The sequence below is a fragment of the Mesocricetus auratus genome, unplaced genomic scaffold (genome assembly GCF_017639785.1).
Source record: "Mesocricetus auratus isolate SY011 unplaced genomic scaffold, BCM_Maur_2.0 Super-Scaffold_2245, whole genome shotgun sequence".
Taxonomy (NCBI): Eukaryota; Metazoa; Chordata; class Mammalia; order Rodentia; family Cricetidae; genus Mesocricetus; species Mesocricetus auratus.
Window position 1 is genome coordinate 50,875,737 of NW_024429180.1, and position 21,929 is coordinate 50,897,665.

Here is a 21,929-nt window from a genome sequence, read left to right on the forward strand (position 1 = left end):
TAGGGGTTGAATGACCTTTTTGCAGGAGTCAAGTATCAGATATCCTGCATTACATTTTGTAACAGTAGCAAAATTACAGCTGTGAAGAAGCAACAAAATAACTTTATATTGGGGGGTGTCACCACAACATAAGAAATTGTATTCAAGGGGTGAAGCATTAGGAAGGTTGGGAACCGCTGCCCTAGAGGCTGAAGCAGGAAGGTCACCAGATCAAAGTGAGAGCTGGGTACAGTGAGTATGCCTACAACTTTGGAGAAGGAGGCAGGAGGATCACGAGTTCAAGATCACTCCCAGGTACATATCCAATAGAAGTTCAGCATGGGCTACACTAGATACTATCTTAAAAGATAAAATAAAGAAAAGAAGGAGCAAAAAGAAAGGGAAAAAAGAACTTGAGAGTAGACCAAGCTACATATTGAAACATTGTTTCCAAAAACCAAAAGGGATTCATGTTTCACTGGATTTCTAGTAATTACTTCAAATTTAGGTTTCCATCTCAGGGCTTATGAGACTTGAAGTATTCCCCTAGGACCTCCCTAACACTGTATTAATCTTAATTAATGACCTCTAAGAAATAAATGATTATGAACTCCTTTAATTTAATGAAAGAACAGAGAGTCACTGTTTCTACTGCCCTGTAAAACTAACCTGGCTTCAGTTTCTATTTATATGAATTCATGAATCTCAGCTAAGTGTGGGCCATAGAAGGAAGAACACTGCAGAAATTAGTAAAATATTTCTGATGATTTTTTAAAATGTGCATTGGTGTTTTGTGTGAGAGTGTTGAGTCTCCTGAAACTAGAGTTACAGAGAGTTGTGAGATGCCATGTGGGTGTTGGGAATTGAACCTGGGTCCTCTGGAAGTGCAGTCAGTGCTCTTAACTGCTGAGCCATCTCTCCCGCACCTCCCCCCACCCACTTCCCCCCACTCTCTCACAAATATTTCTAAAAGGGCTACACAGTTGTTTTGCAGTGCATAGCCTCTGATTTATGTGAAAAGCACTACATACTGTGTGGTGTATGCACATTTGCTAGCCTAGAACTTGCTGTCTTCCTCAGTTTTCCAAGTGCAGGAAATACAGCTCTCGCCTTGATTTGTTTTTGTTTTGTTGACAGGGACTCGAATTCACAGAGATCCCGCCTGCCTCTGCCTCCTAAGTGCTAGGATTAAAGGCATGCGCCACCAACGCCCAGCACGCCATGACCTTTTTCAACATTTGTATTGTAGCGTGGTGTTTTGGCGGTTTTTTGTTTTGTTTTGTTTTTGTTTTTTCGAGACAGGGTTTCTCTGTGGCTCTGGAGGCTGTCCTGGAACTCACTTTGTAGACCAGGCTGGCCTCGAACTCACAGAGATCCACCTGCCTCTGCCTCCCAAGTGCTGGGATTAAAGGCATGCGCCACCAACGCCCGGCGTTTTTTGTTTTTTTTAAACAGGGAACTCTTGACACTGACAGGTGAGATGTAAATACCTTCTTGTTTTATGTCTTTTAATTATGTTTATCTTTTTCAAGTAGTTACATAGAGTAATTTTTTATTACTTAATTACTTTTGTGCTTAGGAAATCCTTATCTGAAATCACTGAGCTGTTTTTATTTTATTATTATCATTATTTATTATTTATTTAAATTAGAAACAAGCTTGCTTCACATGTCAATCCCAGCTCCCTCTCCTTCCCCTCGTCCCGTCTCCCACCAATGCCCCCAGCCCCCCACCCAATCCCTACTCCACTCTCCAGGGAGGGTGAGGCCATTCATGGGGGATCTCCAAAGTCTGTCAGAGAATCCCTCCATGTGGAATGGGCTCCCAAAGTCCATTTGGATGCCAGGGATAAATACTGATCTAGTATCCGAGGCCCCAAAGAATGCTGAGCTGGTTTTATATAGGAGAGACAGAGACAGAGACAGAGACAGAGAATGTGTGTTTGTGTGTGTGAAATCTAGGATCTCCTGTGTAATCACTGGACCACATCCTTAGATCCATTGTTTGTTTACATGGAGCTCTAGCTCCATCTCTGGGCTTGTTATACTAGTTAAACACTCTACTACTGACTTGTTTTGTTTTGCTATATGAGACTGGATCTCACATAGCCAAGGCTTGCTTCAACTTTCCTAAGTAGTCAGGATGACCTTGAACTCCTGGCGGTCTGCCTGAGAACTAAGACTACAGGTGTGCACCACCACATCTGACTGGACTGAGTTTATTTTGTTTCTGTTTTTGTTTTTTTCCAGACAGGGTTTTGCTTTGTGTAGCCCTGGCAGTTCTGGAACTCATTCTGTGGACCAGGCTGGCCTCGAACTAACAGAGGTCCACTTGCCTCTGCCTCCCAAGTGCCAGGATTAAAGGTGTACAGCATTACGGCCTGATAAATTTATTTTGAGTTGATAAATGTACACATGGAGAAAGAACGCCGGGCGGTGGTGGCGCATGCCTTTAATCCCAGCACTCGGGAGGCAGAGGCAGGCAGATCTTTGTGCGTTCAAGGCCAGGCTGGACCGATAGCCTCTGAAACAATACAAAGAAACCCTGTCTCGTAAAAAACCAAAAAAACAAACAAACAAAAAAACACATGGAGAAAGAGGTGTCGGCAAATACTGGCACTCATTAGTGCTAGATTTTTCATGCCGGGTCATTTTTGTTAGTTTTGTTTTGTTTTTTGGTTTTTCAAGACAAGGTTTCTCCGTGGCTTTGAAGGCTGACCTGGAACTCGCTCTGTAGACCAGGCTGGTCCCAAACTTGCAGAGATCCGCCTGCCTCTGCCTCCTGAGTGCTGGGATTAAAGGCTTTCGCCACCACCACTCAGCTGCCAGATAATTTCTTAATTTTATATAGATTCTTTTTTATTTCATGTTCTTCATGTAATTATACCCTCCCTTATTAAGACAAGGGTGAATTTGTATTATGTTCAAATTATACCTCAATATTTAAAGCAGACACACATGTTTTCTTGAGGGCTGGGGAAGTAGCTTGGTGGAGTGCTTAATTGGCACACATAAAGCTCTGGGCTCTGTCCTACAACCATATAAACTTGGCGGTGGCACAAGGAGGCTGGGGAGATGACACACCCAGCACTCAGGAGGTAGAGACAGAGCCCTCAAGAGATTTAAGGTCAGGACTTTGGGATGCTCAGTGGATAAGTCGCATGCTAACAAGCCTGATGACCTGAGTTTAGCTCCCAGGGTCAACACTAAGGAAAGGGAGAATCAGCTCCTGCAAGTTATCCTCTGACTTCCATAGGGGTGCATTGAAACTTGAATGTACAAATGCATAAGCACAATAAATAAGTGCAATCCAAAATATTAATAAAATAGAATAGCTGAAACCCTGCATCAAAACAAAAATTATTTTAAAAATAGAAAAAAAAAAGAAAACAGGTTTTCTTAGACCAATACTCGGTCTTTCTGTGTGATAAGCTCTTTGATTGTCATAGGGTTTTACGTGTGTGCCTGCTGTGTGTGTGGGGATGGTGCAGGTGACAGTGAGTGCATGTGAAGGTCAGAGGCCAGCTTTAAAAAAATCAGTTCGTTCCTTCCACCTTTACATGGGCATCTATTTATTATTGATTAGTGTGTAGGGTGTGTGTCTGAGCATGCGTGTGAAGGTCAGAGGACAACTCCGTAGGGTTGGTTCTCTCCTTGCATTTTCCCGGGAATTCTAGAGAGCCAGTTCAGGTTGCTCCGCTCTTTGCCTGTTCTCTGTGCCATCTTGCTCCTGTCAGAAGAACAACCTAAACACAGGATGTAGTCTCCACCTTGAGTGTCTACTGGGGAAGCACTGCACAATAAGTATCCTATCTTCCCACCTCCACCTTCTGGATGCTTGATTTTGATGCAATGGGGGGAGTGTCTCTAATTTAAGATCCAAGTAGGTAAGTCAGTGTGGTGACTTGATCCTAGCACATGGGAGGCAGAGGCAGGTGGATCTCTGTGAGTTCAAGGCTAGCCTGGTCTACAAAGTGAGTTCTAGGACACCCAGAACTACACAGAGAAACCCTGTCTCAAAAGTAACAACAAAAGATCTAAGTAGTTGATTAATTTTTCCATAGCTATTACTGAATAATCTATTGTTCTCCTTTGGTTTGTAGTTTCCCAAACCTTTTTGTTTTCAGCAATCCTGTGAATGTTAGCATCCACTGTGCTCTAGAGTCTGCCTGACAGAGGTATGGCACCCTGTTTGTTTCTTTAATGGAGAACTTTCTTAAAATATGTCAACTGTTCTCACTATGGAAACCTGAAACCAGGTTCTGTGAAAATAAAGCCATATTCTAATTATTCCCTCAAGTAATCTTGCCTCAAGTGTGCCTTACTGTGAAAGATGTTAGGTGGAAACTTCAAGAGGCAATGTAGGGTCTGATTCTAGTCTAGATCTCCAGACCTCCTTTCTGCGTATAAATCTATATACTAGGGGAGATCTCATCTTTACCCTATAATGGATTGGAAAGAAGCTATCCATAGAACTTTCTGCAATGGCCGGGCAGGGTGGGAAATATCAATAATCCCAGCCCTGGAGGCAGAGGAGGCAGAGGCAGGAGGATCAGTAGTTCAGGATCATTCTTGGCTACACATCACCTTCCAGGCCAATCTGAGTGACTTGAGACCTATTTCAGAAAACAAAACAAACGAAATCCCCCAAACAAAACAAAACAGCTTTGTGCGATGATAGAAATGTCCTACAACAGCCAAAAAGTAGCCAGCACCTGAAGTGTACCAAGCACACAGAGGAAACTGAACTACTTAAATTTGCACAGTCACATGTTATTACTCACTGGCCACTGTAGACCACCCAACTTCGACCTCTAGCCTCCACTTGCACTTGCTATGGGCGAGCCCACTAGCACACACAAATGCAAACACCCCGTGCAGTCACACACAAGCACATGCACACGCACACGATGGGAGGCAGATGCGGTGTCATTGTAGCACGATGGAATAAATACGTCTAGATAGTCAATTCCTTCATCAAGGAGGTCTGGGCAAGGGACCTAGAAGCCAGTAACAGCTTTCTCTTGGAAGTGGAAACAGAGTTCCTCCCACCCTCCCAAATGCTGGACTGGAACTAGGAAGTTCGCGAAGGTCTTTAGGCTACCAGGTACAAGTTCTATGCACCAAATATAAAGTCGATGTAGTGGGTTTCAAGGTTTGGGGAGTTGGTTAATGGGAGAGGGCAATCTGAGCAACTGGTAGAATGGATAATTTCTTTGGGGACAAACTAGTAAGGAAGGAAGCGTTCATGAGAAGACAAGGGCTCTCTCTGACGAGGGGAGACGCCGGCCTGGTCTCAAGATCGCAGTTGCCTCCGTAGCCCCAGGGGCCGGTTTGAGAGGCTACAGGTCGGGGTAGGGGTGACCAGCAAAGAGCATTCCGCCCAACGTCAGGCTGACAGCGGGCAGCAAGGATCCAGAGCGGAAAGCGAGGGACGCGCGTGCGCAGAGCGCCGCGGCGGCGGCACGCGGGGCCGCCGGGAAGTTGTGAGCGCGGAGGCGCGCACGCGGGGCTCCGGTCGCGCGCAGCGGCGGTCTCCCGAGTTGTGTCCCTCAGCCGCGGTCGCCGTCGCTCTCGACGCGGTCGTCCCCGCCGAGCCGCGGGCGCCGCCGCAGGGAGGGAGCGGCGCTGCGGCCGCCGCCGTCCGAGGACGCCCCGTCTTCCGGGGCCCGGCACGGTGGCTGCCGGCCCGCCGAGCGCAGCCCGCTGGGGAGGAAGGCGGCGGCTCGCGTCGTGCGGGCCGCCGGAGCCGGGAGGAGACCATGTCCGGGAGTCACCCTCAGCTCTCCACGACCGATCGCGTCATCAAAGGTGCCGAGCGCGCCGCGGGGAACGGCCCTCGCCGGGCGACGGCTCGGGGACTCGAGGAGCGGGGATGGAGGCAGCGGCGGGAGGCGCTGCAGGGCGCGGGGAGGACCGGGCGGCCGTCCGCCGGCGTCCTCGGTGACTGCTGGACGGGTACCTAGCGGGAGGTGGGTAGAGCGACCGCGCCCGCCATCCACTCCCACAGCATCCAGGCGCTCTCTCCTGATTCCCCTTTCCTCGTCTCCTATCTAGGGATGCCGTCTGGGGTTGTGTGAGCAGGGAGTTCCCTTGACTTACCCCAGTCATGCCTTTTCTTAGGCTCAGCTCAGTCCCTTGTCTGACCCTTAAAATTTTTTTTCAGGGGTGTGGCGGGTATACCGTGCACGTTTGGCCCATTTTCTTTAGATATCACAAGTCACTGCTTTTCCTAAAAGAAACAAGTGCTAGTAACACAAATCTTTTTTAATGATGCCTAAAGGGGCTTACAGATTTCTTGACATGTGGGTCTCCTGTTTTCACTTTGGCTGTAGGGACTTGGTGAATAATAAACTGATTGAGATGTCTACCATTATATCTTACTTCCATTGTTATTATAAGAAGAAAATGTAAAAGTGGTCTCAATCTTTCAGGGGTTTATGGTGTATTTTCTGCCCTTTAGCCAATAGGACCTGTCAAACATAACCACTGATTCATGAGCCTCTTTGTCAGACTAGAAGACCTCCTCTGTCTCTCCGTAGTAATAGTTGGTTTGAAAGCACTGTTTTCTAAGAAGGTAATACACTTAGACCAGCTGTTTCTGGGAAGGTGGTTTTCATCACAGAGGGAGAAAAATATTAAAATACCTTCTTCCCCCATTTCATTTTGATATTAGGAGAAGAAAACAGATTAGTAACGATAAATTTTTTAAGGGGGGAGCCTATTGAGTGCTCACAGAGAGGACAGTATTAATATCATAAAAGTTGGTTATCTGCCTTGCTGAACAATACATATGGTACTTTTGAGACTTCTGTCCTTAGGATTTGATATCATTGGGGACTTAAGTCAATTGCTCATAAAATGGTTGACAGTCCTTTAACAGCTAAAGTGTCCTGACCATTTTAGTGTAAGTCTTCATAGCATCTAACCCATAAGGGGGTATATGCCTCTTTTAATACATAGAAATACAAAAAAACACTTCACACAACCTTTCTGATGGAGCAAGGTCATCGTTATGTACTTTAACTTATGAACTGAACTGTACAGTGCAGTCGACTGTGTAAGGGTGTTGGCAGTTTCCTCTTACGTTAAGATGAGTTCTCAACACTGTACCATTATAGTGTTTCATCCGGCCTTTTCTTCCTAGTACTCTCCTGTCAAAATAGGCCTATTTCTTAGCTGAAACAGGCAAAGAAACCAGTTAAACCTGAATCCTGTGTCAAGTCAGAATAAATGACATCTGATCAAGGCTTAGTGGCACTCTTAGACCTTCAAGAATCTCACAGTCTATTCTCTTTTTGTACCAGTTATTTCCACCATAGTTTATAAAGGACATTTTAAAACCACCACTTTTTACACTTAAACAGAAGTGCTGTTTATTGCTAGTATGTTTACAGCTACGTGAATACCATTTTTATAGTCTGTGGGATATGATACAATCTTGTTCTTTAGCAGAAATTAGCACATGCTATAAACTTTCAAGAGCCGTGTCTCTCTGTATGAGGGATTAAGCCAAGTTTCATTCTATTGTGCAACCAGCCAAACTCATGGTTACTCTCCTACAGCAGTCTTAAATGATGGGAATACAAGTATAAACTACATACTTAGTTTAAACCTTGTGGTTTTTTGTTTTTTGTTTTGAGACAGGGTCTCTCTATGTAGTACTGGGTGTCCTGGATCTGTGGTGGTGCAGAATTTTAATCCCAGCCCTCAGGAGGGAGGGGCAGGCAGATCTGTATTGTTTTGAGGTCAGCCTGGCCTACAGAGTGAATTCCATGACAGCTAGGGAGGGCTACACAGAGAAACCCTGTCTCAGAAAAACCAAAAATAAATAAATGAAATAGCTTTAGCATAAACACTTGACTTCAGCAGTGTTGGCTTCTGGGTAGCTTTTTTCTTGGGTCTTCTAGAGTTTGAAATAGTTGAAGTTGCTTTTAACAAAATTGGGGGTGAGGCCAGGTGTGGTGGTACATGCCAGTAATCCCAGCACCAGGAGGTGGAGGCAAAAGGGTCAGGAGTTCAAGGCCTTTCTGAGCTACAAAGTGAGATCAAGGCAAGTCTAGGCAATTTGAAACCCTGCTTTTGTTAGGAAGGAGAGAACAGCAAGGCCGGCATCACTGTGTGAGCAGGAACAGCCTATTGTATTGGGCTCCGGGTCCTGATTTGATGCTCTTTTGCCTGAACAGTCTTCATTTATTCACAGCTCCAAAGCTGTATCGGAGGTGATGCCACACCCATTATTTTTGGTTGTGTTATTTCCTGTTAACTTGAAAGTCTACTTTTGTGAGAGCAAATCTTGAAGAAGAGTGGGTGGGTGGGCGTGATTGTATTTTAAGTGTCCTTTGAATGCAGCTTTCTGAGACTGAAGGAGGTAGAAAACCTGCTTTCCTATTGCTGCTGGGCCTTGTCTGGGGAGTTGTCTTTTGTGTGTGTGTACTAGTGCTTTTTTTTTTTTTTTTGGTTAGTATCAGAAATAATGAGTTTCATTTTAATATTTTTATCCTTTGGTTATGAGCCTTAGTCTTTAGCAGAAGAGTCCTGCCCAGCCTGTCATCATGACTTTATTTATTTTTCTGTTTATTGAGATAGGGTCTCACTGTATAGCCAAGGCTGGAGCTCACTGTGTGGACCAGGCTGGCCTCTGCCTTCCAGGGCTCCAATCAAATATGTTTGATGTCACACAAGCTTTTTCTTGACACTTGTTTCTGTTAATAACCTCATTTGTAGTAATTTTCTTGTGTAGCCTACATCATATAAATGACAAAATGATTGTGAAAATGTAAGATAATACTAAGAAACAAGAAAGCAGTTTCATTAATCAGTCCCCATGCCCCATGATCTTGCTGTATAGCCCTGGAAGGCTTTCAAATTGTTGAAGCCTTCCTGCCTCACCCTCCTAAGTGCTGTGATGATTATAGGTGTATGTCATTGTTCCCAGCTTCATATTAGATCTCTAGCTACCTGAGTGCTTAGTAGAGAACTCATTAGCAGTTGAAAACTTCCAAGGTTAGGAAGCAGATGAAATTGTAACAGGATTAAACAAGAGGAAACAAGTGGAATCCTGTCCATAATCATGAAGAGGCGAGCGTTGGTCCAGCATTTGTCTGGTGGCTGCTTTCTTCTGCAGCTCTTTTATGTTTAAAACCTCTTAGGATTTTACTAACTCATTAAGTGTTATTAAGTGCTATCTACAGTGTACCCTAACTGTGTTCACTTGTTTCTCCACTTTGAAAGTCATCCTTGTATGAGCCTCTAAAGCAGAGGTTCTGAACTAGGGTCTTGCTGCTAGTATCTGGGGCAGAGAACTAAGAATTCAAATAACCAAGTTATGAAATTATTTCCATTTGAACCCTCTCCCCAATTTTCAAGTTTTCGGGTTTTGTTTTTGTTTTTGTTTTGTTTTTTGTTTTGTTTTTTCAAGACAGGGTTTCTCTGTGTAGCTTTGTAGACCAGGCTGGCCTCAAATTCCTCGATCCTTTCCTCCTGAGTGCTGGGATTAAAGGTGTGTGCCATCACTGCCTAACTTAACTTTCTTTTTTTGTTTGGAGGTGTTTGGTTTTTTTTTCCCCTCTTGGTATCTTCTTTTTTTATGTCATGAGGGATTTTTGTTTTTTAAATGTAGCCTGAACACTGCTAATCATGAAACTTGGAAGGCAGAAAGAGAAGAAAACAAAAACTTCATGCCTGAAACAGCTGCTTTTAATACTCTCCTGCATTTCCATCTCCTGGGAATTTTGAGTTAAAAAGAAAACAAAGCCTGGCAGTGGTGACAAATGCCTTTATTCTCAGTGCTTGGGAGGCAGAGGCAGGGGAATCTCTGTGAGGCCCACCTGGTCTACAGATCGAGTTCCAGGACAGGCTTTAAAGCTACTGTCTCAAAAAACCAATAAATGAATAAATAAATAGAAAAAAAAAAGAAAACAAGACACACATATTAAAGTGTTCCTTAGACAAACCTTTCATATTTTAACATAAACATTGTAGTTTTACGGAAATGCTTGTAGCTGAAGGATGTAGCTGACATGAGCGTGGTTTGAAAGTCTTTTTGCTCCTATATTGGTACCTTAAGTTTTTAGTGGGGGTAGCACAATACCAGCCCTGACAAAAACTGCATATATGAATTTTCATTGTAAGTAAGACTTATGGTATGTACTTGTGCTTTGCCAGCAGGGTTTGTTTTGTGCTTGATTTGCAGTTGTAATCAATAACTGCGAACTTTAAGACACTTGAAGTTGTTGCTATTGAGATTCAGACATCTGAATAGAACTCAAGACTATGAAAAGACATCCTAAACACTTAATTCTTTCTTGAGAGGGGATAAGCTCCTCCTCTCCTTAGCTTATGTTATTGGTTGTGACCAAAGTTTTGTATTAGACATTTGATGGTACAACTTTCTACAAGGCAATATTGTCACACATTTGTTTTCAGTTCTGGAGATGGAGCCTTGAGTTCTGTACATGCTGGACAAGTGCTGTGGCACTGAGCTACATGCCCAGGCTAGTACCTTACAGTCACATTTTACTAGAAAGCCTCTAAGTTGCCAGATGAGTTAAGAGGGAAATACTAAGGACTCAGAGTAACAAATACTTAAATCCCTTTCTTGGGCCATATTAAGTAGAAATAGAGTACTTTTCCATTAGGGTAACATTTTTGGGGAAAAAAATTAGGTTTTTTTTTTTTTTTTTTTTTTTTTTTTGGTTTTACGAGACAGGGTTTCTCTGTATTGTTTTGGAGGCTGTCAGTCCAGCCTGGCCTCGAACTCACAGAGATCCGCCTGCCTCTGCCTCCCCAGTGCTGGGATTAAAGGTGTGCACCACCACCGCCCGGCAAAAAATTAGTTTTTAAGTTGTGTATCTGTAAGAGAATTATTCAGCTAGTTGTGTAGTTTGTAGTCATTTTGGACTGTCTTATTTGGAACTACTTAACTACCAAATGACTAGTGAAAATGAAAGCATGTCTCACAGTCTCATTAGGGCCCTCATGGTACAATCAGGTTTTAATGCATGGAGAAACATCTGCACTTAACCAAAGAGGAAAGAAAAGGCAGGTAAATCAGAAGTGTCGGAGATAGAAGTGAAGTGAAGATCAGGTGCCGGGCAGCTGACTGATTCTCTTAAGCCAGAGAGGTGGCTCGGCAGTCGAGAGCACTTGTTGCTCTTACAAGGATCCAGGCTTGGTTCTCAGCACCCACATGGGGGGCGTGTGGGTCGGTGGGAGACAGGAGGACATGGCATGGGAAGGATCACACCTCACAACCATCTGTAACTCCGGTTTCAGGGCATCTGCTTCTGATCTCTGTGGGCATCAGGCACGCATGTGGTACATTTACATGCACACGGGCACAACAATCATACGCATGAAGTAAAATTTTAAAAAAGAGGATAGCAAAATTATTTTTGATGTATTAAAAAAGGCTTATCAACCTTATCTACAATAATAAAACTATTAAGCTATCACATAAATAAATGATGTGCAGCAGTAATTTTTTTATTTTACTAGAGAGGCTGAAGTGAGGGGAAAGATTGAGGGATAGGCACCAACACTGTGAATAGAGAAGAAAGGCTTTCTAAGCTTCTTCCTGTCCTGCTACCACACCACTTACCCTGTTAGTAACTGGCTCAAATGAGGAGCTCTCCTGTTTACTGCAGAGCCTGCCCCACCAGATGAGATGAGCTGGACTTCTGGTTTCTGAGTAACATACTTTATCCCTCTCACATCTTCTTATCCATTGAGTGGCCCTTTGCTCCAGCTGTTTATTCTCCATGCTGTCCCCAGGACCTGTGACCGATGTAAAGGACTTTTCTCAGGCTTGGACTCTTTCATGAGTACCTTCTGCCTGGAGGGTAGGTTCTGAGTTGGTGAACAGTACCTTCCTGCATGCAAAACCTCACTAACCTCTCTATCCACTTCCTCTTCAACATCTCACATCTCCAACCTACCAACTGCTGCTTGTAGGTCCCTGGGTGTTTTACATCTGTGGCTGGGCATTACTTCTGTGGAGAATTTGTCCTACAACCTATCTCATCCATTTATTTTTCAAAATTGAACTGAGAAGACTTCTGATAATGTTTTCCTCTGCTAGATGGCTGTAAAGAAGAATGGCTTGGCAGTGGTGATACACACCTTTAATCCCAGCACTCTGGAGGCAGAGGGAGGAAAATCTCTCTGAGTTTGAGACCAGTCTGGTCTACAGAGCTAGTTCCAGGACAGCCAAGGCTACACAGGGAAACTCTGTCTCAAAAAACAAAACAAAAATACGGTTTTAGACCAGGCGTTGGTGGCACTCGCCTTTAATCCCAGCACTCAGGAGGCAGAGGTTGGTGGATCTCTGTGAGTTTGAGGCCAGCCTGGTCTACAGAGAGAGCTCTAGGATAGGCTCCAATGCAATACAGAGAAACCCTGTCTTAAAAAAAACAAAAAAAAAAAATACGGTTTTAGATCATAGCTTCAAAGTCAGATTTACCTGGATTCAGATTCTTCCTTTCAGGAGGTGGCTGCATGGCCATGAGCAAACCAGTTGGGCAGTTTGATTGTCTAGAGAACGATAATGAAGAACTTACAGGGTAACTGGGAAGATTAATAGACTCTCCAAAGTGCAGTAGGAGGCACGCAGTAAGTTGTATATATGTATTAGATGCTGTTTTTACCGCCACCACCAGCAGCAGCAGCAGCAATTTTTTCCTATGAACTTCCACTAATAATCTTACTGCTTTACAAACTTTTAAAAAAAGATTTCCTTTTATTTTAAGTGTATGAGCATTGTCTGCATGTATGTATGTGCATCATGTGTGTCCAGAAGAGGGTGTTGGATCCCTTGGAACTGGAGTCACAGATCATTGTGAGCCACTCTGTGGGTGCTGGGAACTGAACCTAAGTCCTCATCAACAGCAAAAAGTGCTCTTAGCCACCTAGCTTTCTTTCTAGCCCCAGTTTTACGAACACTGGGAGTGTTTTCACACAGGATGTAGCACTCTGGAGTTCAGTGGTAGAGCGCTTGCCTCGTATGCATGGAACCCTGGGTCCACCCTCCTTCCCCAAATACTCACACTGAACTGTTTTTTTCAAGGGCAATAATTGTGTATCCTTTTTTTTTTTTTTTTTTTTTTTTTTTGGTTTTTACGAGACAGGGTTTCTCTGTATTGTTTTGGAGGCTATCGGTCCAGCCCGGCCTTGAACTCACAGAGATCCGCCTGCCTCTGCCTCCCGAGTGCTGGGATTAAAGGCGTGCGCCACCACCGCCCGGCAATTGTGTATCCTTAAAACTGAATGAGGTGTCTAGCACATGGCTGGGTCCCTAGGGAATGTGTAAGTGTAACTATAAGAATCTTAGTTTTTGGATAATAGTATAGGGAAGAGAATGGTACTCTGCTCACAACCTGCATGACTTTTGTTATTTGTTGTTCCTTGCTGTAGTTTAAAATAGGAGCTAGCAGTGACCTCAGAATTTAAAGAATAGTGTATGTGGCGTGCTTAGCGCAGTTCCCATTGTTGGCACTTAGTAAATACTAGCAGTTATTCATTAAGTTCATCTTCGGCTAGGGGAGTAGTTCATTGGTGGAGCTCGCTCGGCATATTTGAGGCCCCAACACAGAGGTGAGTGTTAATCGTAAATGTTGGTGAACTCTGCAGGAAGCCTTTTCTAGGTAAACTGGCATGTGAAATAAAGACAATAATATATTGTCGTTTCTCCTTCATTTTGCAAAGATTTAAACTTAAATGGAGAAAAATGGTAAAATGCCCTTTTTTATAGTATACATAGACTTTTGGAAATCTGTCTGTTCAAAAACAAGTATTGATGAATCCTTACTATGTTGAACACATTTTTTGGTTATATTTAGAAGCTTAAATGCAGCTTGGGGTGTGCTCACAGAATATAGCACTTAATAGCCTCCCCACAATATGACAGAGTGTTGGAACCATGGAGCTGCCTGTGACTAATGCCTGTGAAAGGTGGATGATAAATAGACCATATCTGGTGTGGAAGGTTTGCTCCCACACCCTATAAATTGATAATCCTTTAAGCTTTGATTATGATCAGTAGTTAAAAAGATGAGACTTAATTTGTATTTCTTTATGAATAGCGAGGCTTTGTTTAAAATTTTAAAAGTGAAGTGGGGTAGGTTGGCATAATAAAGGTGGATGTAGCCATACAAGCATGGCTATTATAATAACATTGTTATTATTGTTATTAATTTTTGTTGTTGTTGTTGTTTGAAACAGGGTTTCTCTATGTAACAGCTCTAGCTGTCTTGGAACTCAATCTGTAGACCAGTGTGGCCTTGCTTGAGCACATGCCTGCCTCTGCTGGGATTAAACGTGTACACCACTAGGCTTGGTTTGTTGTTGTTGTTGGTTTTGTTTGTTTGTGTGGGCATTTTTTGGGGGGTCACAGAGTTTCTTTTTCTAGCCCTGGCTGTCTTGGAACTTGCTCTGTGGACCATGCTGACCTGGAACTCTGAGATCCACCTGCCTCTGCCTCTCAAATGCTGGGTTTAAAGGTGTGTACCACCATTGTCCCGCATAAGGTTATTATTATTTTTATTGTGTTATTGTATGTGTTTATGGGCTGTATGTTATATGTGGTTCACATGCATGTGGAGGCCAGAGCACAATTTCAGGTATCCTGAGAAAGAAATACAATCAACCGGGGCTGCAGAGATGACTCAGAAGTTAAGAGCATTGACAGCTCTTCCAGGGGTCTGAGTTCAATTCCCAGCAACCATATGGTGGCTCATAACCATCTATAATAATATCTGATGCCTTCTCCTGGTGTGCTGGCAAACATGCAAACAGAGTACTGTATATGTAATGAATAAATAAATAAATAAATCTTAAAAAAAAGAAAGAAATACCATCAACCTTCTTTGAGCAAGATCTCTCCCCGGCCTGCCATTTATCAGACTAGACTGGCTTGGCCTGTGAGCCCTAGAAAGCTTCCCTAGTGCTGGGATTGCCAGTCATACTCAGAGTTTTTACATAAGTTCTGGGGAATCAAACTGAGATTTTCCAAGCAAAGCACTTTATTGACTGAACTGCCCCCCAGTCTCCAGTTGGTTACTTTGACTATTCTACACTGTTATGGAAAGCATGGTGTCACTGTAGAGCTGTTGACAGGAGGCTGTAGAGTTTGAGATAAAAAGGAGAGATCTTTTGATGTGTGTTACATAGCATGCATATATATATATATATATTCTTTTTTGGTTTTTTGAGACAGGGTTTCTCTGTATTGTTTTGGAGGCTGCTGGAACTCACTCTGTAGACCAGGCTGGCCTTGAACTCATAGAGATCCACCTGCCTCTGCCTCCCGAGTGCTGGGATTAAAGGAGTGAGCCACCAACACCTGACTAGTTTATGTATTTATTTGCTAGTGGTGGTGCTAGGTGGTGGTCACAGGAAGACTGGGCCATGATTTTGGAGGTCAGAGGCCATCTTTCAGGAATTGGTTCTCTCCTACCATGTCGATTACTAGGATAGAACTCAGATCATCTGGCTTGTTAGCTAGAACCTTTACCTGCTGAGCCATCTTGCTGACTCTTGTCTTTGGCTTTTTGAAACAAGATCTTACTATGTATCTCATGCTGGCCTTGAACTTGATATCCTCTTGCCTTCTGCCTCCTCTGCCTTTCAAGTGCTACAGGTGTCTACAGGCATTTGATCACAAAAATCGGAGATCACTCACAGTAATCCCAGTTCTTAGAAGTGCAAACACCCTTATCTAAGTATCTACACCTACCTAATATCCTGTAACCCTCAAATGTGGCTTTCCTTTTTAAGTATTTGTTTTATTTGTGTGTGTGTGTGTGTGTGCATGCGCGAGTGAGTGAGTGAGAGAGAGAGAGAGAGTGAGAGAGAGAGAGAGAGAGAGAGAGAGAGAGAGAGAGAGAGAGAGAGAGAGAGAGAGAGAGAGAGTGTGTGTGTGTGTGTGACTGAAGTTCAGAGAGGGTGATGGACCCTAGGCTGGAATTGTTGATGGTTGTAGATGCCTGGACTTGGGTCCTCTGCAGGAGCAATATGCATTCTTAACCCATTGAGTCATCTCTCTAGTCTTTCCTTTTATTTTTTGTTTCTTTTTGAGGCAGAGTCTCATTAAGTTGCCCAGGCTGGCCTCAAATGCATTATCTTCCTGTCTTAGTCTCCTAAGTGCATAAAATACTCCCATGCCTTCCAGAAAAAAAGTTAGCCTTTCTGCTGACTGACACTGATTGATTAGCTGCAGGAGGGCTGCTGCTTGGCTGTTCTTTGACAGTGAGTACTGTGAGCATCAGAACAGAGGGAATGGTTTCCAAGAGTGCATGTCAGGTTACTGAAATAAATTTCTTGTTCCAGTAAGCTATGCAAGAACCTAAAAAGAACCAATGATTTTCAGTGTTCAAGCGAACCTCCTCTGTAAATAGTTCATGACTGGAAAGGTAGGTGAGTGGGTTAGAAAACAAGCATGCAAATCAGGTTTGCTGGCTTAAAATAGAAATGAAGCAAAGTTGTTTGTGGTGAACAGAGATAGCTGTTTAGACAAATCCTCCTGTCCCATGGGTAAGAACATATGGTTATCTAAAAATAGCCACCTATAGGCAGTTGCTTTTCCGATTTATCTTTTATTTAAGATTAAAGTGGTCATCTCCAGTGTGGCCTTTTCTCATTGATGCAGGTCTAATTAGATTTTACTTTTATTTGCTTATGCTATGTACACTGTTTAGGTGCTAGATGTACATTATAGCAACACATCAGCTTGAATTTGATGACAAAAAGGTTGTAGAATTTTTTTCGGTGTACTTTAGCTTGAAAACTAATTTTTACTTTGGTAATTATACATAAATATTACAAGAAAATGTATAGATGACTCCCAGACCCTTCTAAGTCCCACTTTGCCTTAGTGTCAACTTTACATACCACCACAACTAGACCCTAGACACCAGAGTGGCATTGGCATAAATCCAGAGGTGGTTTTTTTTTTTAATGATCCCATGTGTGTGTGTGTGTGTGTGTGTGTGTGTGTGTGTGCGCGTGCGAGCGCGTGCATTATATTCCTTGCTTACTTATGTCATCTTGCCTACAGACCACCACAATCAAGATGCGTTTCAGTGGGCTGGGAGTCTAGCACAGTGGTCGGCAGCTTGCCTAGCATACATATGTAACATAATAAAATGCTATTCAACAGTACCAGCAACACAAAACTTATAATATTTCTCCTTTAGAGCAGCAACAATAACATTCCTCAGCAAAAATTCAGCTTTATAGTTTGAGTCATTTATAAGTCTGGTTTGATTAAGATTTTGCCTCTGAGTTGGAAGCACTGTAAAGTAATATAACAGAAACTGACAGGTGGTTAAAAGTTAGGTTTCCTGTGGAGGTAGTAACAACCATGACGAAAAACAAGGGTGCCTTGGCCCCATTCCAGAGAAGTATTGAAAGCTCTGGTTAGTCTAAAAATGTAAGTTGCAAAAGGACACACAGTATAGTACCACTTAAATAAAAAATATTTGTGTAAAAATTCAAAATACACATTAGTAACAAAGTTATACACACATGAGAAGAATTTACCACTTTAAGGTACTATTTAACCTGTGGGGAGGAAGGAGGAAGAGTAACATTGTGATTTGTTTGTTTGTTTGTTTGTTTTTCATTGAAATGGGGGCTGGAGAGATGACTCAAGTGGTTAAGAGCACTGGCTGCTCTTCCAGAAGACCCAGGTTCAATTCCCAGCACTCACAGTAGGCAGTTTTCAACTGTTTTATCACTCCAGTTCCAGGATATATGGTGCCTTTGAGGAGACTGCATTCATATACACCTCCCATATATGGTTAAAACAAACCAGGACTATATAGAGAAACTCTGTTTCAGAAACCAAAAATAAATAAATTAATTAAAACTTTGAAATGGATACCGAAAAGTTGAATATTTTATATTCACACACCTGGCACATAGTATTTATATTATTTGCTATACTACTTTATAACAAATTATATTTTTAAAGTAGTTTATTTTAAACATCCTTATGGGGGCTGGAGAGATGCCTCACTGGTTAAGAGCACTGGTCACTCTTGGAGAGGACCTAGGTTTAATTCCCAGCAGTGGCATGGTGGCTCATAGCCATTCATAACTCCAGTTTCAGGGATCCAAGTCGTCTGACCTTTTCGGGCACCAGGGACTCCCATATTACGTATGCATACCTGCAGGCAAAATATTCATACATGTAAAATAAACTAAATCTAAAAAAAAATAAAATGTATACAATTGTGCCTGGAGTTTTTTCTTTTCTCCCCTTTAGTATATCTATTTTTAATTTTTGTGCAAGAGTTGAAGGACGGAGTCTTTAGCGGGAGCTTCTGAAGTGTACTGTAGCACAGCGGGCAGCTGGTTGGCGCTTGGACCACCCCGCGGCAGCAGGTCCCTCCTCGTGCTTCGGCGCCGCCATGGAACTGGAGGAGTCGGGGGTCCGTGAGGAATGTGGCGTGTTCGGGTGCATCGCTTCTGGAGAGTGGCCCATGTAGCTAGATGTGCCGCATGTGATCTCTCTGGCACACGTGGGGCTGCAGCACCCCCGGGGTCAGGAGAGTGCTGGCATTGTGACCAGTGATGGGAGTTCAGTGCCTACATTCAAGGTGCATAAGGGAATGGGTCTTTTAAATCATGTTTTTACTGAAGACAATTTGAAGAAATTATATGTCTCAAATCTTGGATTTGGACATACAAGATATGCCACGATGGGAAAGTGTGAGCTGGAAAATTGCCAACCATTTGTTGTTGAAACTGTTCGTGGGAAAATAGCTGCGGCACACAACGGTGCACTGGAAAACGCAGCTCACCTAAGGAAAAAGCTTCTGCGCCATGGCATTGGGCTGTCCACATTATCCGGTAGTGAAATGATTACCCAGTTACATGCATATACCCCTCCTCAGGAACGAGACGATACCCCGGACTAGGCAGCAAGAATTAAGAAGTTAATGAAGGAAGCGCCCATGGCGTACTCCCTACTTATAATGCACAGAGACGTCATTTATGCAGTGCAAGATCCGTAAGGAAATCGTCCTCTGTGCATCAGTCGTCTTATTCCAGTTTCTGATATCGATGACAAAGAGAAAAAGTCTTAAGAGACTGAAGGTTGGGTGGTATCTTCTGAATCTTGCAGCTTTTTATCTATTGGTGCAAGATATTCCCATGAAGTCAAGCCCGGAGAAATTGTAGAAATACCCAGACATGGTATCAGAACACTTGATACAATTCCAAGGTCTGAAGGAGACCCAGTGGCTTTTTGTATTTTGGAATATGTTTGCAAGACCAGATAGTATATTTGAAGACCAAATGGTTTACACCATAAGGTACCGCTGTGGTCAGCAACTGGTGATTGAAGCACCTGTGGAGGCAGACTTGGTTAGCACGGTTCCAGAGTCAGCTATGCCTGCTGCTCTTGGCTATACAGCTAAGTGTGGTCTGCCCTATGTGGAGGTGCTGTGTAAAAACCAGTATATGGGAAGAACCTTTATTCAGCCAAACATGAGGTTAAGGCAACTTGGTGTTGCAAAAAAGTTTGGTGTGTTGTCTGACAACTTCAAAGGCAAAAGAATTGTTCTCATAGATGATTAATTGTGAGAGGCAATACTATCTCACCCATCATAAAACTCCTCAAAGAATCCGGGGCAAAAGAGGTACACATTCGAGTCGCCTCACCACCAATAAACTATCCTTGCCTCATGGGACTAAATATACCCACAAAAGAAGAGCTGATAGCCAATAAGCCAGAATTTGAACATCTTGCAGAATACCTTGGAGCAAACAGTGTTATATATTTGTCAGTGGAAGGACTGTTCTCATCTGTGCAACAAGAGATAAAATTCAAGAAGCAAAAAGCGAAAAAAACATGACATTACAACTCAAGAAAATGGACATGGTCTGGAATGCTTTGAGAAGACCGGACACTGTACAGCTTGCCTCACTGGGCAGTACCCTGTGGAACTGGAATGGTAGCTGCCAGGACAGAGTCCTCCAGACTGAAAGTGATCATGAAGTGGTTTCCGTACTATCTGTTACTCAGTTGGTATGAAATAAAGTAGATACCACCTGCTTATGTATGTATACCTGTACAAGCTTTGAGAATTTCTGAGGTTACAAAGTTGCTATAATTGAACCATGATGGTTACATGTAATACAACTTATAGGGATTCTTTTTATATGAGGACTGATTTTTTTTTTTTAACGTAGGAGGAGGCAGGAGGTTAGTGATATTTCCCCGTCTTGAAGGGTTTACAAGATGTTAGGCTAAGGATGTGTAATATACACAGGACTCGGGGCTTTATACTATATCATGAAAAATCTGAATTCATTGTGCCCCATAGGGTTCTAATCTGTACAGTCAAGCCTGAAGGTGTGGCCGATCCCTCCCTCACACACACACACACACACACACACACACACACACACACACACACACACACACACACACACACGTGATTCTGGGGACCAATGGACAACTCCAAAACAAAACAAAACCGGAAGAAAGGAAGAAAGAAAGAGAAAGGATGAAAGAAAGAAAGAAAGAAAGAAAGAAAGAAAGAACTACTTGGGAAACTGAGGCAGGGGATTCTTGAGTTCAAGGCCAATCTGGGCTTTCCTGCCTCAAGATACCTTGTTTTTCTCTGCCTCGGAGGGAGCCCCCATTTACTTAATGAGACATTTGTGTATCTAGTACACAATAGGAATGTGAATACATGCTGTACTTAGGTGTTTAGAACAATCATTTTACCACTGCATTTTATCAGTTCATGGTCATTAGCATTTGCTAAATTTATTTGCAGCTTTATTATGACCCAGGGAAGTTACAAGTTTGCAGACCTTGCCATCTCTCTTTGGGAGGCCCCAGAATGACTAAAAGATACTATCTGAAGCCTTCTTGTTTTTACACTTGACTAGAAAATGTGAATGATAATTTCTAGTGTCTGACAATACAAGCCTAGCAAATAACTTAGAGCATTGGAAGTAGAAAACAAAAACTTTAATTCCAAGTAAGCCTTTATTCATAATTTGATTAGACTTGGCTGTGTGAATTGAGTGCTTGATCGCTGACAGTCATGCATGCTCGTATACATATATGCATATGATTGAAATTGAGCCAATAGAAACTTAATATGGGCTGATTTTGTTTAATGGCTAGGGGGACAGCTACTGTTTGGAAACTGGAGTACCTGTACCCAAGTGCCACCTCATAATAATGTCTTTTCTACTTTGTTTTATTGGGTCTAGTGAATTCTTATTTTTAATTTTTTTATGATGCAGATTTTGAGGACTGAGGTGATTTGCTTACTAATTCTTGCTTGTGTAAGATTTTTCACATGCAAAAATAATTATTTTTATATTATTGCCAAAATTTGCTGTATAGTTTCCAAAGCCATTTAGAAATACAGTGATTATTAATTGAAATTATCCGTCTGCATTTGGTATATAGTCTCATGTGTTACGTAATGGCAGGTCAAGATAAAATGGTGTGATTTAAGGTCTTGTGCTGCAGTGGCTGAAGCGATCCTGTGACAGGGGCACAGGCAGATCAGATCACAGGCATTTTCAGCCCTGGGCCATTTCAGCAGCCTCTTATGCTAAATGCATTACCCATGGCAGCATGGAGGGTAAGCCTCCAGGTCAGTTTTTAAATGGCCTTATTTAAATTTGATGTTTTAAAAAGAAACTCAGGGAAGATATTAAAACTAAAATATCTAATTTGACTTTTGTGTTTCTATTTTGTTTTATTGGGATACTTTTATAAAGGGAAATAATGTTGAGATCCTTTGATAATTGTACTACATTTCTTAATTACTCATCATGACCTTTTATTTCACAAGTTTCTGAATATTAATTAAATTACTATTAAAAAAAAGAGTTGAAAGACAGCTAAACGGATTTTTCTTTCAATGTAATAAATTTGGTGCTACCCAAAGCTTCGTGTTTCTCCAGCCATCATTAGTT

The 21,929-nt window shown here is 42.6% G+C and overlaps 1 protein-coding gene, 1 long non-coding RNA gene and 1 pseudogene across 6 annotated transcripts in view; 2 read left to right on the forward strand and 1 right to left on the reverse strand.

Moving 5' to 3' along the window:
• The first annotated feature begins 5,442 nt into the window (after positions 1–5,442).
• Ppp3cc (protein phosphatase 3 catalytic subunit gamma) overlaps positions 5,443–21,929 on the forward strand; it is a 70,177-nt gene continuing 53,690 nt past the window's right edge. For 3 of the 5 annotated variants that reach the window (XR_005873160.1, XR_001196532.3, XM_013114098.3), the window contains exon 1: positions 5,488–5,789. Coding sequence is in view for 3 of the 5 variants with exons in the window: in XM_013114098.3 (XP_012969552.1) it covers positions 5,741–5,789 (49 nt within the window). In the remaining 2 variants the exon portion in view is untranslated. Of the gene's footprint in view, positions 5,790–21,929 lie in introns of all 5 variants that reach the window. The other 2 variants (XM_013114101.3, XM_013114100.3) reach the window with 2 other exon arrangements.
• LOC110341043 lies at positions 10,948–11,817 on the reverse strand. The gene is made up of 2 exons (XR_002382929.2): positions 11,581–11,817; positions 10,948–11,273 (listed from the first exon to the last, which is right to left on the reverse strand). It is a non-coding gene; the product is annotated as an uncharacterized LOC110341043 (long non-coding RNA).
• LOC101842063 lies at positions 18,008–20,040 on the forward strand (annotated as a pseudogene).